We start from the raw sequence: 19096 nt of genomic DNA, 5'->3' as shown, positions 1-19096 counted from the left end.
ATCTCATGTGCCCAGCACCTCTTTGGAAGAGGTTCTGGAACCCCAAGAAGCCGGAGATTCTCAAACAGGGCCCAGTTCCTCAAGAGGAACATTTCTGGACTGGCCTTCTTCTCAGAATGTGGTACAGGCAAGTCTCTATCCAGCTGCTGGGAATAGGCAAAATCAGATGCCTAATGAGGAAAGGTTCATATGTGAAACTAAGGGCCCTGACGCATAATTATCTACCTGCCACCCAAGATCCTCTTGATGAATAAGAGCAGTTTTCCAGGCAGCTGCCCTTGAATTTTCGTTGTGTCTCCAAGAGCTTGGATATGTCTTCCAAAATGCTGGACAGGTTGTTGGAATTCCATTTCTGGATTCTAAGTAATTCTAAGATACTTTGGGATAGGTGGGAAACATAGAACTAAGAGCTGCCTTTTTCTATACCTGCTTTCCATGGCCACCACTTGTTGGCAAGAGAACACAGTGCAATGTATCTGAACACTGGGAAAATGGATGATATTTTGAAGAAGACTAAAGATCCAGGAGCAGAACAAAGCTACTGCTTTAGTGACTGCCCTCTTTTTCTGTTCAAACTACAAATTAGGAATAGGTATAGCCCAAATTGTTGACTCAGAGATACTATACAATCATGATAATTGGTCCTATAAAGCAAACCCAAATTAAAGTTTCTTTCTCTTTCAATGTTCTCCTCCTTCCAATCACTGAACTACAAGAAGGATGTGAAAGTGAATGGGGGATTCCATAGGTTTTCAAAAATAAATAACAGTCCTCCTGCTGTTTGCTAAAGTTAATGATTTCACTGGGACAAATTCTATTCTTCCTCCTCCTTGGTTAAAATGAAAAGTGTCACCATGATTTGACTGCATGTTTTCATTAGTACTTTGTTATATCCCTCCAACGGGTTATTATCAGGTTCCCTGTTCCTCTAAGGGAGAGAAAATAAATCTGTTACACAAGATGAAAAGTATGGAAATAGAGAACTAGTTGGAAATACATTTTACCAGTTCTTCTGATTTAGAAGCCATTGGTCCAAGAATTAGGAAGCTTGTAACTTAGATGCTTGTTTAAAAGCATTTTGATCTGAATGCAAAACAAAGAATAATCCAAGAGTTCTAGGAAAGCAAGTCATATCAAATAAGCAAGTCTCTGCTAAAAAGAATTTCACTAAATATCCATAGTTCTGAACCCCAAAGTTGGTTCACTAAAGTAAGTCTTTTACAGTGTACATCCTTGAAGAGGAATAAGATTTCTTAAGAGATGAATCTGACAAACACAGTGTCAGGCCTGCAGAGGTTCCTTTAAGGATCTTTGGCCTGCCACACTTCCTTATTATTTTCGTATGCTGTTTCATTAGTATAGTAGTTGGGAGGGGGGAATAGAAAGGAGTAGATTTGTGGAATGTGTTGTTGTCATTCTTTCTAGAAGCTTTCTAGAAGGTCATCTTTTGTCTCTGCACCTCGACACCTGACCGGAAGCAGAGGGGTGGAGTTGCCAGAGTGGAAGGAGAAGATTGGACCATGTGATGGATTTATGGGTGTGGGCATAAGATCATGAACTTTCAACTGGGTGGAATTCCAGGAAGCAAATCAGAGTTGGAATTCCACAGATGTGCTAACATACCTGTATTATTAAATTGGAACTTTAAGGATGATTCTGCCTTGGACTTTGATTTATTCGTACATGGTATTTGGAAGGCTGACACACAGACTGTCCAGCTTGCAAAGCTGTATATGTGAGCGAGATATTTGCAAAATTACAGATAATAGGCAATTTTCTTCTAGCCTTTCATGTTCTTGTGCAACTGCTTGTTTTATTTTGAAAGGAATTTGAGATGACTTACAAAATAATGCAGTTAAGATTGGAATAGGCAGTTTGTACTCTTCAGTCTAATTCCAAAAATTTTTGGTAGTAGGTAAGTTCCAATTTCTAATAAGCATTTTTCTATGGTCTGCTATCTGTTGACATGAGGAGAAAAAGCGCCGAGACAATGGTTTATATTACCACATTTTGCTTCAGCTCCCTATTCCGTACAGCTACCAACTCCTGAAGGTAACAGAACATGGCTGCTGTCAGAAAAACAGTTGTCTACTGGGACAACATAAAATATTCCTGCCCAGAATGTGCTGACACCATTCTGAGCTCAGAACAACTTATTCCATCATCAGGACGTTCCATCTTAGATTTTGTTTTTGTTTTTTCCTTTCACAACCTCTGCCTTCTGACAGAGACAGGCAAGCTGGGAAATTATCCTCAGTTCTATTGGCGAGTCAAACACTGCTAAGTACACTTGTATGTTACATTTCCCAGAACTCTGGCAACTACCTGTCCTGTGCCAGGGACCATAGAAGGACAGGGAGGCAAAGTATCACAGAGTTGAAAGGGGCATTCAAGGTCTTCTAGTCCAACCTCCTGCTCAGAGCATGAATCCTCATACTATTCCAGACAACTGACTGTGTAAACTTTGCTTGCTCTATTCCAAAGTAGCTGAAATAGCAAGACACAGAATGAGGTAAGAACATGAAAGGAAGAATAATCAAAAGTCCTTGGTATTTTCTGTTCAGGCTGACCTGCTTAGCTGTAATCTAGATCAGGAGTCTCCAACCTTGGCAACTTTAAGACTTGTGGACTTCAACTCCCAGAGTTTCTCAGCCAGCAAAGCTTCAACTCTGTGAGTTGAAGTCCACAAGTCTTAAAGTTGCCATGGTTGGAGACTCCTGATCTATAAGAAGCTGTGTCCTTTTATAAACACACCAATCTTAAATTTATGGTAATTCTGCCCCATTTCTAAGTATGTGGACAATTCCATTTCAAGAATTATTTCTGAACTGGATCCCAATGTGCCCGGTGCAACATTTCTGAAATCTTATTTCAACAAAACTTAGAAGGAAATATTACTAAATTAGATGGGATAGAACAAATATACCAAATACAGATTCTCTTATCTTGGAAATTGCAAGCAAAAATCTTTGCAGTAGAAGAGAAAGGGAAAAACAGTGGGCAAAGAATTAAAACACCATCCTGGAATAGCGGCAGCCTTTAGATACCTAGGTTTTTGAAATGCAGAACAGATTCAAGCACAATGGCTGTGGATCTATCAACAGCTCTGAAGCACAACTGAATCAAATCACCACCCAGACAGTAATCTTCCTTTAAAGATCAGACACTGAAATACAAAAATCACACAACCATCTTTTTTCTCTGGTGAGCTTCCAGAAGAAATGTTGTTTGTTCTAGGAAGAGAAGTATGAACTACAGGAATGCTTAATTTGACATAGAAAAGCACTTTTTCTACAACTAATATAGCTTTCATTCCAATGGAAGAAGGAGGAAAGGCGAACGAAGGCAGTGACAAGCCAAACGGACTGTCCAGCAAGGTGCACAGAATGTCAAGCAATTATGTGACCCAACATCAAAAGAGGACTGTTATGAAGTGGTTTGACCTCAAAACTTGAAATGGACTCATTTTAAGGTTGGACCCATTCCAAAAGATTTCTGTTCTGAGATTGGATAGGCCCCTTTCAAGATTAGAACAGAACATTCTAGCAACACGTCTTTTTTTCCCATGGGAGAAGTAGAATTGAGAACAATGTTCATTTTCTTGGGTGAAATATCTGTCTATGCAGAGACAGATGGAAATGCCTCATACCCAAAGGCAAGTTTTCTGAGGGGTTCCTTCAGCACAAAGCACACACACACACGCACCCTCTCTATCCAAAATGGTTGCCATAGTTCTGGCTGACCACTCTCATGAGAGAAGAAGACCTTTGGCAAGTTTCATTTCCTTTGAAGGTCTGTTGCAATGGCACTTACCAATATTCGGGTGTTTTAATAACCGGCAGATTCGAGCTTCCCGCTCTAGTTTCTGATGATCTGGAAAAAGAAAAAGAAAAGAAGAAAATGTATTAATGACTTCTGCTTTCTGCCTATGTTCAGAGTTAAAACAGAAATTAGACCCCGACTGCCAATAAAAAAGCAGCAGATGCATGAGAGTTTCTCCCAGAATCTGCAAACATCCTAAAAAAAGACAATCTTTCTATAGTAAATACTTCATAGGTGAAGTATTCCCAAAAATAAATGATTTATATGATCTTTTTGATTTAAATATGCCCCAGTTTAAGTTTCTTTTTCAGTCTTTAGAGAATATTTTCTGCTTACTGACCAGCTTGAATTCTTTTAATTCTAGAAGAGAGATTTAAATTCCGGGTAGAAAAGTAATGGGGTGGGTGGGTGGGTGGGGTGACATCACTCCCCTGGGCTTATTAAGTTGCTGGGATTTGAAAGCGCTAAGGAAAAAAACTAAATAGCTGGGACTTAGCTTTGTAAAGGGATGAGTGGCATCTGTAGGCAAGTTAGTGAACTTGCCTCGCTCCCACCATCTACCTTTCCCATGGCCCAGTGCTAAAATGCTACCCGGGACTTCCCCTATTCCCGTTTCATGCCCTCTGTGTGGCAAATGATGTGCAGATTCCAGAAGTTGCCACTGAAGGCAAAACTGCTCTTGCGAGATCCACGGTTCATGTTCTGCTATGATGTTCTTCTCCAGTGTAGTTATTATGCCTTCACAACCCAATGTCAGTTAGACTTTTGGTACAGGTTTCACTTCCGTTTGATTTTGTTCTGTAGTCACTGATTTGTATAACTTGTAAGTTATACTTCCCAGTCCAAAAGCAAACGACCTACCTACAAAAATAGTCCAACTCAGTTATGGAAGCAACTATTGCCTTCTGCAGCAGTTAACCTTGTTCTTGCTATTATGTAATAAGAAAAACCAAAGCTTATTTTTGATTCAATTTTAGCTTAATGCCAACTCACTGTTTTCAGTTTTGTGCAGAATCTGCAGTATCCAGATGAAAATAAATAAGAGCCTATCATGACAACATGCATAAAGCCCTTGCCATTTTTAAAGTGTGCTCTCATTAATCCCTTTGGCAACTCCGGGAGCAGGACAGGCTGAGATTTTCGTGGATGTTAATGGTCAAACTAGCACTGGAATCTAGATGCCCCTTGTTGAAGATACATATAGAAAAATTATGGTCAACTCTACATCGATCAAGTTACTGGTTTTTAGTATGAGGCCTGAAACAGGCTTTGGAAAACTTTGATCAGCCTGAGAAAACACCACAGGAGGAGTCTAACAAAAGCCCTTTCTCCCTTGGTGAGTTTGAGTTCACTGTCAGATTTCCGAAAGATGCCCTAATTGAATGTCAACTCATAAAGTTGCCACTCACCTCATCAGCTGCATAGAGTGGCTGGACAGATGTTTAAGTGTTTAAATGGGGATGAATGAGGAAAGGGAACACAGGTTGGTTATGCAGATGCAGGTTACACATGACACAGAGTACTAGCACCTTCAGCAATTAACAAGTGTAGTGGTTTAAAAACTCATCGTATTAGCTGAGACCTTTTGAGTTGCCTCAAAACTTTATGTCTATGGCTTCAGCAATGCTTTGCTTGATGGCACAGTTAAAGTCACATTTCTTCTAAAACAGACACTTTGAAATCAGCCACAGAGTGGCCGAGGAGGTTGAAATGCAAGTATAGAGTTTAGGAGATTCATTAGGAAGAATAAAAGCAGAAGTTAAAGGATCTTGGTTACCAGATTTTCAGACTGTGGATAGTCCTCAACTTGTGACCACAATTGAGCCCCAAAATTCCACTGTTAAGCAAGACACTTGTTAAGTATGTTTTGCCCACTTTTATAATCTTTATTACCACAGTTGTTAAGTGAATCCCTGTCGTTAAGTTAGTAAAATAGTTGTTAACTAAATCTGGCTTCCCCATTGACTTTGTTTGCCAGAAGTTCAAATGGTGGTCACATGGAACCATCAGAAATATATTCCAGTTGCCAGGACTCCAAATTTTGATCACACTGCCCTGGGCACGCTGCAACTCTTGTGAGAAAATGGTCATAAGTCACTTTTTTCAGTGCTGTTGTTACTTCAAATGATCACTAAATGAACAACTGTAAGTCAAGGACTATCTGCAATAATCAGAAGCCAAAGATGTTAACAAAAATATGAAATTATAAATTAAAATAAACTGATGGGAAAAAAAACTGGTTTTAAGATTGGGAAAAAAGTAAATTCCTGGGTATTATTATGACAAATATAAGTCATCTGCTATTTGAAAATAATCATGTGAAGACATTAGAATGAAATTAAGAAGGACATAATAAAGAAGGAGAAATTAAAACTGTCACTTTGGGGAGAATGCTTTGCCAAGAATGATGCTTCTATTTCAGATAGTACATGTTAGATTGGGTAATGGATAGGCACACACAGGCTTAACGGTAACAACAACTCTTTATTAAGTACAAGTGAGAACAATACAGCGAAGGTTGAGTCTGACAGCAGCCCCTTTATAGGGAGCTGTCAGACCCTTCGACCAATAGAATTAAACCTCTGTTCCCGCTGGAACAGAGGACCTTGGTGGAAACCACTGTAGTTCGAACAAATATCTAACAATACTGTTTTGACATCTGTTTACCATTTAAACAATGGCAGAAAGATACATCTAAATTCATATAGCAAGGGAGGGAAATCATAAGTCAAATATGAAGTGCTATAAGATATAAAGGAAAGAGGGGGATTGGATTTACCACATTTGAAATTGCATTTTGCTGCTTGTTTGACTTTTGGTTTCTTGCTCATGGCCTGAGGTTTAAATGGCATGGATATTTATGGTACAATAAAGTTAATTTGGATTTTAAAAATGATTTTATTAGACATGCCATATTGAGGATATGGAATAGATATAAACACAGGGTTATGCACAAAACACCAGTATAGATCTCAGCTCAAGAAGCATATTATAGAAGAGAAACAGCAGACAAGGACAAATGGTTGACATATCAGAAATTATTGGAAAGCCATCAAGGGGAATTTAAAACTAAATCAAGAGAGCAATTAATAGCAGAAGAATATAATTGTCAATGACTTTCCCATTTACATTTATCAGAAAGATTAAAATGAACCAAAAGATTTATGGTGCGGAGCAAAGTAAGACAGGATTTAAAGTAAGACAGTACAAGTGTGCACTGATGATGAACATGTAATTACTAAAATGTATGAAGAGATGTAGATGAAAATGTATAATAGAGAGCTTGTTTGGTCTAGCGATTAAGGTAGAGGCCTAGAAACCAGGAGACTTGTGAGTTTTAGTCTGAGTAACTTTGAGTCAGTCCCTCTCTCTCAGCCCAACTTAACTTACAGGGTTGTTGTGAGGAAAATGAGAAGAGAAAGGTATATTAGGTATATTAGCATTTTGAATTTTTATCAAAATAATAAAGGTGGGAAATAAATAAGTAAATCTGCGCTGAAATTTGAAACAGGAAGAAGTTAAAGAATGTGGGCTAAGAAGGACCAATGGACCAATGGGAAAATATGTGATGAAAAGGGTTGAAATTTACACTGTGTTATATTCTTAAGGATATTTTTAAATGATGTATTTGTTGGTTTATAATGGCAGAAAAATTATCTAGAATGTATAAATGGAAATGTAAACAACATGAAGGGATATTTTATCGTGCTTGGTGGACTTGTAATAAAGCTTTTAAAAATGCATTCAAATACACACTTCGATACAGAGGATTTTAAAGGTTAATATTCAACTGAAGTCAGAACTTTTCCTTTTAGGACTAATGAATAAACAGTTAGAAAAAACATGGAAGATTATTTCAATATATGATTACTGCAGCAAGATTATTATATGCACAGAGATGGAAATTTTTGGCAGACCCAGTATGGAAGAATGATTGGTAAAATTGCTGAGGTGGCTAAATTAACTTCCTTCACTGGAGAAAAGATCTATATTTATTGGTGACTGGATATTTTGTGTAAAAATAAAAAAACCATGTGGTTTATGGCCTTGATTATTAGATAGGGTAGATAGATTATAGAAAGAAATTATGATGCAACTTTAGAGAGTGGAGTTCTAATTTAGTTGCACTTATAACTTCTGTGAAGAATATTGAAGCCATTTCTTTATATCTTTTTTGTTTTCTATTTTGCCTCAATTTCTTTTCTTTTCTTGCATTTTCTGCTCTTTGCTTTCTTTTTCTTCCTTACTTTATATTAGTTTTTACTAGTTGTTAACTTCCTGTTTAAAAATGTGTGCATATATGCATGTGTGCATATGGGTGTGGGGCATCGCTGGCAGATGATGGAAGAGAGACAACATGAGAAAGAGAGCATGTGAAGGTTCCTCTAATTTTTACTGTGTACTTGTTGGGGCTTGTGCTGGTGCTGTTTGTGTAAAATGTAGGGGCAAAGTAGGCATCTGAGTTGGTTGAAAACTGCCTTGAGTATTGGGACCTGGTACTTGGCTTGCAACAGATGTTAAAAAAGGCATCACTTCTGAATGTGATGGGACAAACGATGACAGAAGTTTTAAAAAGATGAATGTTTTACTGAATCACCCTTTCTTACAAAAAGGTCTGACAAAATGGATCGAGATAAGCAAAGTGATGACCCTCACTCTCTTAAACAAAACAGGTATCGCTTTGTTTGTTCTCAAAGGGAAAGTATACTCCATTCTGGAAAACATTTCACAGGGAAAAGCTTGCATCCTTTCTCCAGTTAGATATACAGTACAAATACTTATCAGGATAATCCCAATGACTCCCAAAGCTATAATCTACTTCTCACTGAGAAGATAAGCTTGTATTTGGACTACATTGCTTCAGAAGACCAGACAGCAGATGATGTGAAAAACCTTAGCCTCTCGCCCTGCCCTGCCCTGCATCTGATAGAAAGCTGCTTTTGCTGTGCCTGATAACATTAGTCTGAACTGCTTTAAGGCAACATTTAATTCCAAGCACTTGGTATTATCTCCAACCATTTCAATCCTGTTTCAGACCTGGATTTTGATACCAGCAACTATGGTTTCCTTCTTGACATGCTCTGAGAGTTGAGTCTCACACTGGAGAGATACAAAAGGTGTTGCCTACAGGCTTCTGATTAGCTTTCTTAATGTGTCCAAGCACATGAGAGTCTAAAATTGCATTTATCTTCCTTTTCCAAAGGCATTGGGGGCAATATCCAGAATTTTGGTATGAAATGTCATAATATCCATTTCCGCCTTTTCCATTGCTGCTCAGAGTATGACTGGTTAGATGGGCTGTCACGGAAATCTGGTAAAGATTCCTCTCACAAATAAGTGCTAATCATTCCCGACTCTAGGGGGCGGTGCTCATCTCAGTTTCAAAGCCGAAAAGCCAGCGCTGTCTGAAGACGTCTCTGTGGTCATGTGGCTGACATGACTAAATGCCGAAGGTGCACGGGACCCTGTTACCTTCCCACCAAAGGTGGTTCCTATTTTTCTACTTGCATTTTTACGTGCTTTCGAACTGCTGGGTTGGCAGAAGCTGGGACAATTAACGGGGGCTCACTCCAGTAGGGATTCAAATTGCTGAACTCCCCACTTTTCTGATCAACAAGCTCAGTATCTTAGCCACTGAGCCACCGCGTCCTACAGACACCACAGAGCTAGCACTGCTCCTTAAATACGCATCCGATTCATTCAATTATTTTGCAATTAAAATTTGTTAATGGCACGGAGGAACAGCAACTGATTTTGTGAGCTAGATCTGGCCAATGAGACCATATATCATCCTGGACAAATAGTTGTCTAATCTTTTTAATGAAATGTGAATTTCAACCGGGTTGATAAGTGTATTCCTCCCATTTCCTAACAAGCATTATCTAGCAATAATAATGCTTAATATTATAAATGTTTTCCTAATAATAGTATTAGGTTTCTAGCAAGAGTTTTTGGATCTATTAGGAAATGTCCTGGAGGACAGGTAAGTGAGATTTATAATGAACAAATACTAGGGTGCACACATCAGCAAAAATCCTCTGTCAGGTCACAAGAGGCACAAGAGCTGACTATTGTGGATTATAGCTGCTGAACATGCATCTTCCTACTTTATCTCTCTTAGCACATTAAAAAAAAAGCTAGACTCCAGTTTCACAGCTTCAGAAGGCCTAGTAACATCTTCTGTTTTTCAAAGATGTGTTAGTCTAATATGTTAGATTAGATTGCTCACGTTGCTTTCATCTATGCAGTGAATATATTTAGTCAGGGCATTCCCCTTTCAGAATGTTTGTCAAGTATATTTTAACACAAACTTTGTGGACTTTCAAGAATTTTTGTCCCGTTCACAGTGAACTTTTTGATGTTCATATTTTTGTCATTTGCCTAGAGTCATTTAAAAATGATTTATACATTGCTAAAATTTAAGTAAAGAAAAAATACTGCTCCTTCAATTAGTATACCCTCTTGCAATTCAAAACAGGCAAAGCAATGGAAATAATGGATTGTGTATGAGCCAGTCAACTGAAGCTTAATAATCCTTTTAAAGGCTGCGGGTAGGTGGATTTGAGCCAGGAAAAGAGGAGATGAGTCCATTGGAGGCAGCCAGAAGAGAGAACCAATTCAAAAAAACAGATTTGCTGTTGATAGGTGGGGGTTAGGGTTAAGGTTAGGGTGCCTGCTACCTCCCCACAGAGTTCAACCGTCTCCTACTGACATCCCCATCTCCAACACTGCTATCCTGGACCAAGAACTGTGGACGCATCTCATATCCCTTCACCATATGTGGCTCTTTCTAGCTTGAGCCTAGTACCAAATATTATTTTTTAAATCCTACATACTTGAGAATCAAAATAGACGTAATAAATGTTGACCTCTGATATTCCCAGCTGGCCAGCAAAAGTTACCCTTCAGGCCTTCTCACTCCATTTCAGGGAAATACACCTACACTCTTTGATGTGCGTGTACTTTTGTGTGTGTTAGGAAGTTTATCTGCCCGCATTGATGCTGTCGTGTTATTCTTGGCTGAAAATATTTATATTAAGGACAGTATATAGGATTTTTAAAAATGTACACAGGCTTCCTTGTGACTGCCTATATTTGTGGGATGGTATCTTATTTGGCAGAAACTCTTTGTGATTTGGGCACAAAATGCCATTTTAAAAACCTGTGAGCATATTAGTTCATCCTAACTTTTTTTTCCCTCCAGAAGAAAATATCTTTTACTTATTTCCCAGTCCTGCTTTCTTTGTAAGAGTCAGGGCAGTGGTGAAATTCAAAAAAGTTTACCACCGATTCTATGGGCGTGGCTTGGTGGGCATGGCACTTGGTGGGAGAGATACTGCAAAATCTCCATTCCCACCCCACTCTGGGGCCAGCTAGAGATGGCATTTGCCGGTTCTCCAAACTACTCAAAATTTCCGCTACTGGTTCTCCAAAACCGGTCAGAATCTGCTGGATTTCACCCCTGGCTCAGGGTACAAGAAGCAATGGGTGGAAACTAATCAAGGAGAGAAGCAACTTAGAACTGAGGAGAAATTTCCTGACAGTGAGAACAATTAATCAGTGGAACAGCTTGCCTCCAGAAGTTGTGAATGCCCCAACACTGGAAGTCTTTAAGAAGATGTTGGATAGCTATTTGTCTGAAACGGTCTAGGGTTTCCTGCCTAGGCAGGGGGTTGGACTAGAAGACCTCCAAGGTCCCTTCCAACTCTACTATTGTATTATTGCATTATTGTATTATTGCATTATTACTAGTAAGCAGAGGTATCAGCAGATAAACGGCTGATGGAATCAATTATGAATCTCCTAAACTACATTTTTAAAACAATACGAATGGTTTATTCAATGCCATTTCTAAAGATGCTATGACTCAGGTAGAAATCTCTCCCATTTCTGTATGAATGGACTGTAAATGTATTGCAGATCTACTGAACCTCTGATGGTCCAATTCATTACAGTTAATAGCATTTTGGGCAAGCGCTGCTCTCCTTATTGACAGTTCAGTTATAATTGTGGTGGGGCATCTAAATCGGCAGTTAGAGAAGCGGAATCTGGGGAATAAGATCCCTCAAAAACGAAGGCAAACTGGGATCCATTGAACTTGCTCTGAAATGCCATCCTAACAGAACAGGTAGAGCAAATATCTCTGGCACAAATGACAAAATGTCTATCATTCCAATGTTCTGATTCTGAACCATTGCATACTGTCTTCTTAAAAGAAAACAAATTTTAAAAACATTATTACAACCGAATAGCATATTCCATGGATCTAATAGTATCAAAATATTGCTTGGAAGAAGGCATGTACAACCTCACAAACATTCAGCCTCCAGACATTTTGTTGGCTCAATAAATCTGTTCACCTTTTATAGTAATCATCTCCCACATGCCAGTTTAAAAAAAACCCAGCTCAAGCACTGAACAGGGCACTTGGATGTATGTTTTGCTCTTTGATTTCAGTGCAATAATATATTTCCTTGAGGCACAGCAAGAGCTGAATTTGATGGGGGAGAATAGGAATTTTGGAGGTGGGGGGAGGAGATTGCTGGCTGTCTAAATGGTAAAACATCACGCATTGCAATAACCTTAGACTGGGTTGTTATGGGCTAGGGGAAAGAACCAGTGAGGCTACAGCTCAGAAGTAGGCAAGAAGCGGTGGGTGGGAGAAAGTGCCAATGGGGTCTTCTTGATCACAGAGATCAGACAGAGAAGGGATTTATATACTATCAATTTTCTTTATAAAGCAGCAGCACCAAAAAATAAAAATAAAGGAAATAGAAAATAGGGAGAGAGGGGAGGGGAGGGGAGGGGAGAGAGGGGAGGGGAGAGGAGTGAGAGGAGAGCACAGGAGAGGAGGGGAGGGTGGAAGAGGAGAGCACAGGAGAAAGGGGAGGGGACAGCACAGGAGAGAGGGGGTGAGAAGAGAGCAGAAGAGAGGGGAGAGGGGGAGAAGAGAGGAGAGCACAGGAGAGAGGGGTGAGAGGAGCACAATAGAGAGGGGAGGGGGAAAGAGGAGAGCACAGGAGAGAGGGGAGAGGAGAGCACAGGAGGGAGGGGAGAGGGGTGAAAGGAGAGGAGAGGAGGGAGAGGAGAGGAGAGCACAGGAGAGAGGGAAGGAGAGAGGAGGGGGGGAGGGGAGAGCACAGGAGGGAGGGAAGGGGGGTGAAAGGAGAGGACCGGAGGGAGAGGGGGGAGAGAAGAGCAAAGGAGAGCATAGGAGAAAGGGGAGAGGAGATGGGTAAGAGGAGAGCACAGGACAGAGGAGGGAGGGGGGAGAGGAGAGAACAGGAGAGGAGGAGAGATTTAGAAGCCTGCAAGCACAGGGAAATCATCCTGGGTGAGGTTAACTTTGGTCACAATGCATCAACAATGGCAAGCAGAGTATTAATACCAAGTATATTTTGTATATCTGTCTTTTTTAAGCGCAAGAGACGTTTCTTTCTTCAGCATAATTTACAGCACCTCCATTAAAGCTGCTGCCCTGATTTATGGACTGCAGAAGCTACTACCGTATTTTTTTAAAGTTCTTTGTTTCCACTCAGACTAGAATTCCTTTACCTTTCTCCAGAAGAAACATCTTCCAGGAGAAAAACTGTTTTACATAGGACTACAACACAAATGTTTTTAACTTTTGCCTAGCTCTTTCTGTTCTACAATAATAATGTGGCGAAGGGGAGGCAGTGGAGCCACAGCATAAAACATCATTTCACAAACACATAAATTCTCCAGGATTAAATCCAGCCTTCAACATTTAGGTCCTAGTCTTATTTGCTGCTGTGCCAAAGAAGAATAAAGAAAACCTCAAAATATTAGGGACAGAGAATGGAGGGCACCCCTTGCTCAGACTTGCTAGGCTTGGAAGCAAAGACTTAGCCCAGGATGTCCAAACCTGGGAACTTTTAAGACTTGTGGACTTCAACTCCCAGAATTCCCCAGCCAGCGATGACAGACATTCCAGTCCCTGCACAAAATGGGTCTGGTTTGATTGCAACCATTCATTTGGTGACCATTCAAAGTTGGCATTTTTCAAAGGCATTGAAAAAAATAAGACTTATGATCAATTTTCACACTTACGACCGTTGCAGCATCCCCATGGTCAGATGATCAAAATTTGGGTTGCACTTGGCAACCGGGATGTATTTATAACAGTTGCAGTGTCCCAGGGTGACGTGATCACCTTTTGATCATCTTCTGACAAGCAAAGTCAATGAGGAAAACCAGATTTGCTTGACAATTGCAGGGATTCGCTTAACAACTGTGGCAGAAAAACTGGGGCAAAAAATACGGCAAAACTGAGAAGTATCTTAGCAATGGAAATTTTGGGCTCACTTGTGGTTCTAAATCAAGGACTACCTGCGTTTTGGAAGATATTTCAAGTTTCACCCACTTGCAGAATACTTAGTGTATTTCCTTGAGGTGGGGGTTTTATCCCTGAAAGAGGCCGTTTTACCCTTCTTCCATATCTATTTTGAAATACTTCACACATCCCTGGTTTATAAAAGGATCCAGACCTTGTAAGGTTTCAGCAATTTCTCCCATAAGATCTATGACAAGATTACTAAGACCTCACATGATTCCTTGCTACTTCAGCAGGTGCTTGGGCTGTCATATGAGACGGCCCCATGGAGCTTTGGGCCAGAAAGGGTTGCTGACCTCTGCCTTAAACAATGGACAACTTCTATAAAAAGCTACACCAGAAAATCAGAGATGGTCCATGGGCCACCAAAAGGTCTAAAGACTATAGCAATAACAATGGTTGTGCTTTGGTTCCTCTATGGGAAAATCAGTGCTGAAATGTGAGCTCAGCTACATATGATTGAAGAAAAGCACATTGTTTTGTTATTGTTGTTGTTTATTGTAGTCTTCTTACAAAACCTAAATTGAGTTTTTGTATAAAATGCACCCCCCTACCCCAATTTTTCCTCTGGAGAGCAAAACGTTTAAAAGGGGGTTGCAGTGAAGGAATTGGGCCTCAGGGAGAAGTAAGCACCAATCCTGTTAAGTGTTTAGAAAAACATTTCTAGGGCTACCATTTGTTCAGAAATCTAATTTCACGGTTCCATATTTCCAGAATTCTGAACTTGGAGAAACTGCACCAGATCAACAGAAGGCAGGATAGACTGATTTCCAAACTAAGAATCCAGTCTCAAAGGAAATGTGGAGGTGCTTTGAGCAGCCCTGCTAAAACCCATACTCAAAAAAGATGCCCAACATTTAATGAAGAAATCCCCCCCCCCCGCAATTCATGCTAATAATCTTCCTATGACAGATATAAAAAAGTCACCTTATCCTTTTACAATTCACCTATTGGGCTTCAGAAAATTGAGGAATTTTACAAAATAAGAGTTGAACAATGAGTTGCAATTATAACCCTCTTTTTAGTGGAAGATTTTCACACCGGGAAAGGAGATTCAATATCCAGATCTTCCAACTCTGAAAATCCAGTTCCTGGTAGCCTATGGGAAGTCAGTTTCTATGGGCCATAATTCAAGAAAACAAACAGCTGAGTAGCCACAACAGAAATGGAAAAGATAGGAGCTTTCACATGCTTACACGTGCTATCCAGCCATGTGGCCAAGATGGACAGCTGACCAGCTCATAGCCTAGGGCAAATATGACATAATCAGTGAAGTGCCAAAGGAGATGTCGCTCAAGATCCATTGCTCCTGCAAAGGTTACCCCCATCTGAGGCCTAAGAGGTAGAAGATATAGGGCAGTCATGATACTATGTGAGGAGCTTGTGGCAAGGAATGATGACCTCTCTGTTCCCAGAACTCTGCCTCATCCGAGTGTGCACATACACGGAGTGAGCTGGCCTCCAACCAAGGAGGAAAACACTCCGGTCACAAGGTAATAGAACTATTTCTGGATGGGGGAAAGAATTCCATGCTCTTCCGTCTCCAGAGCAACAAAACAGGCAGACAAGCACAAAGCAGAAAACTAAGCTTGCTCCAGTTGCGTGGGTCTCCTCTCAGGTCTCTACGGCATTAGCCACTCGTAACAATAAAAGGTCAGGTAAAAATGGATTTGGGATCCCCCACCATTGACTCACTTGGAATGCAGACAGATCATCAGCTGAAATGCTTATTCCAGAAATTCTTGTGACCATCAGAGTACCCTGTAATTAAAGACTCTGAAACATATTCAGGCAATGTGCTTCCAAGTTTCCTCTCTATGCAAGCTGCTGAAATGCCCAAGCATGTACAACATAACCCATGACACAGATACTCTGTTTTGAAAATGGCTAAGGAAAAGATATGGAGTAAAAGATACGGAAAGGTAAGACTATAAAGCAGGAGCTTGCACGTCAAGGTAAAAACACCAAAATTCTAAAAGGCAAAAAACAATAATGTCCCAGAACATTTGGGGGAGACAATTTTGAAAATAAAATTTGCAATTATAAATATTTCAACCAGTTTTAAATAGTTGCTTAATCCAATCTCAAAATTAGTCCAAATCAAGAATGATTGCCTATTAATTAATGTGGTAGCTGTTGCTCCTTAAGGGGAAAAAAATCTCAGTTGTGTTTTAACAACCCACTTCATTGTTGACCCCGATGTGTAAAAATGTCTTTTTGTCTTATAGAAACAGAAAAACAAATTCCTAGTAGAGCACCAACTACCATTGATATCAGTCAAATACAATTTATGCAGTTTGCTTGCTTTATTACAGAGTTAAGATGAACTAAGATGAACCACAGAATTCTTGTGCATCTTCGAAAATGGAAACAAAAACCATCATAGCTGAAAACTCACTGAGGCTACATCTGATAATGCTAAATCAAAAATTAGTACTAAGAAATGGAAATAACTCCTTCTCTGATTCCCCCCACCTCCCATTTACGTCTCTACCTCCAAGTGCATTTTATTCAACATTGCTGGTACAGCACATCTTGATAATGCTCTTCAAGCTCAAACAAGTCTCTGAACACTAAATTAAATCTATATAGTTTTTTCATTGGAAATATAGATAGCATAGAAGGGTTTCCAAGGTGAGAGGAATCCGTAGCTTTCATCCTGTCTACAAAAATCACACTGATTTTTCTTAGCACATTAAAAAAAAGGGGAGGAAGGAGAGGAACCCTTGGGCAGAATATGTTCAAGCAGACAAACAAAGCAACAGATATCTGCAAACTCCAGCAAACTGTCAGTTGGGCATGTTTATGTAACATACAGAGATATGATGAAAAAAGTCGTGTGCTTAATCAGCTAGCTTATGGAGCACAAATACAGCTGAAGGAAAGGACAGGGGAAAAACTATTCTATTTCACCAGCTATGTGAAACCAAAAGTCATACGAAAAGAGTTAAAATGAAAAATGCTCAAGCCTGAAAGAATGGAAGATATTTGCGGGGGGGGGGGGTGTCAAATTACTGGAAACTTAGTTCTGTAAACACCAATCCCCACATTATAACATACACATGAAGGGAACCCATTTGTTTTTTCTTTGATGGTGTTTAGCAGAGGTCTTCAAACTTGGCAAATTTATGTCTTGTGGACTTCAACTCCCAGAATTGTCTTAAAGTTGCCAAGTTTGGGGACCCCTGGTCTTTAGGATGCTCATCAGTTTTCAGCTCATCTTAACATGAATTGACATACTAGAAAGATTTAAAGAGACCACAAACAACCTCTTTCTGTCTCATTTCCCAAATCTACCTTGTTAGTTTTGCATATACTGCAGGTAACTATCATCACATTAAAGGAATGCATCAGTTTGTAAATTAAGTTTGCTTACATTTTCATTAAAAAGCAAATTATTTTTATAGAATTGATGTTAAAAATTCCAATTTTAGCATGGGAATAGAAGTGACTTCTGGGGATTCCAAAGATCATTGGCCACAAAAATCACACTCTACCTCCCAAGATCAGCTCTTCAGGGGAATCTTAAAGACACTGTAAAAACTGTCCCTAAATTCCAGTCAGAAAAGCCTAACCCAAACACAAGCTGGTTCCTGAGTGAAATCCAGAAGAACAGACATGTTCTCTGTCCAAATCCTGATGGCCTCTAAGGTAATAAGGGATTTCTTGATCCCAAAAGTCAGCATGGATTGCACCTACACACTCATTTCATTTAAAAAAAAACCCTAGAGATGAGAAACTACTACACACTGTATTTTTTGGACTTTAAGAGCCACCGGAGTATAAGACTCACCATGATTTTGAAGAGGTAATTTTTTTAAAAAAAAGTTTTTGCACTCTGCAGGTCTCCCAAACCCTCTGCATGCCTCATTTTTTGCAAAAAATAAAAAGGGCATGAAGAGCTTTGGGAGGCTCTTAGAGTGTTCCTGGGGGTGGCGGGGTTGGGGTGTGGTGGGCAAAACGAGCAAAAAGCAGACGCTTTGGGAGGCTTGTATAGTGCTCCTGGGGTCTGAGGGGGGGGGGGGGACAAAAACAAGCAAAAACAGATCACTGTTTTTGCCCTCCCCAGCCCTCAGGAGCATTTTGCAAGCCTCCCAAACCCTCTGCACATCCATTTTTGCAAAGGGGGCAGGGTTTTGGTAGGGCAAAAACACTGTATTCAGTGTATAAGACGCACCCAGATTTTGACCCTCTTTTTTGAGGGGAAAAGGTGCATCTTATACTCCAAAAAGTACCTTGAAAACCTTGCTTCAAAATGGAATAAGACTACTTAAAATACTTCCATCAGGTGTGGCTTGAAAATGATTTCTTAAAGTATATTGACCCCAAATGTCTTAAAAATCGATCACAGCAAAATCATTAATCAGTCCACTTGTCCAACCTGTGAGCCATGATTAAAGATCTCTTGTTATTTAGAACAGCTCTGTTAGCTGGCATTGATGCCAAACAACTATCTCTTATTTCTGCCATTACCATTGCAGAATCAATGCTGAACTCAGTCACAGCATGGACTGCCATTGTAATCCTCTCATTGCTGGGTGTTTTTTTAAGGTATTTGGTGATAAGCATTCAATGCTAGCAACTCATCAGACCATCAAGGAGTTAATCTTGCTCCAACACCGGACAGAGAATAGTCAGTTAATGTCTTCTGAAGCTGCCTCTTCTATTTCACAGGCTTAGGTTTATGGATAATAATATTCTAATGGTTCATTGAGACATCTGACATGGTTTTAAATTGATTTGTTAATGTTCTATGAGTCTCAGCACGGTTGAAATATTGGATGGAAATATTTGAAATGGAAAATTGAATGCAAAAGTTAAAATAAATTTGTTTGGTAAGGCTTTGAGAAGGTGTCTAGCAAAATTCTGGTCCTTATATTGGTTGTGGCTATAAAAATAAATAACTGCAGTGGAGCTTCA

At 39.8% G+C, this 19096-nt stretch overlaps 1 protein-coding gene across 17 annotated transcripts in view; it reads right to left on the bottom strand.

The window, feature by feature from the left end:
- CAMK2G (calcium/calmodulin dependent protein kinase II gamma) overlaps positions 1-19096 on the bottom strand; it is a gene marked incomplete at its 5' end in the record, with an annotated part of 203221 nt that overhangs the window by 101176 nt on the left and 82949 nt on the right. For all 17 annotated transcript variants that reach the window (XM_081954526.1, XM_081954535.1, XM_081954541.1 and 14 more), the window contains one exon: positions 3814-3873. In XM_081954526.1, the coding sequence (XP_081810652.1) occupies positions 3814-3873 (60 nt within the window). The remainder of the gene's footprint in view (positions 1-3813; positions 3874-19096) is intronic.

Source organism: Natrix helvetica, assembly GCF_964273705.1.
Source record: "Natrix helvetica genome assembly, chromosome: 5".
NCBI classification, from domain to species: domain Eukaryota; kingdom Metazoa; phylum Chordata; class Lepidosauria; order Squamata; family Natricidae; genus Natrix; species Natrix helvetica.
Note: the sequence above shows the minus strand (reverse complement) of the source record. Positions and strands in the feature narration are given on the sequence as shown.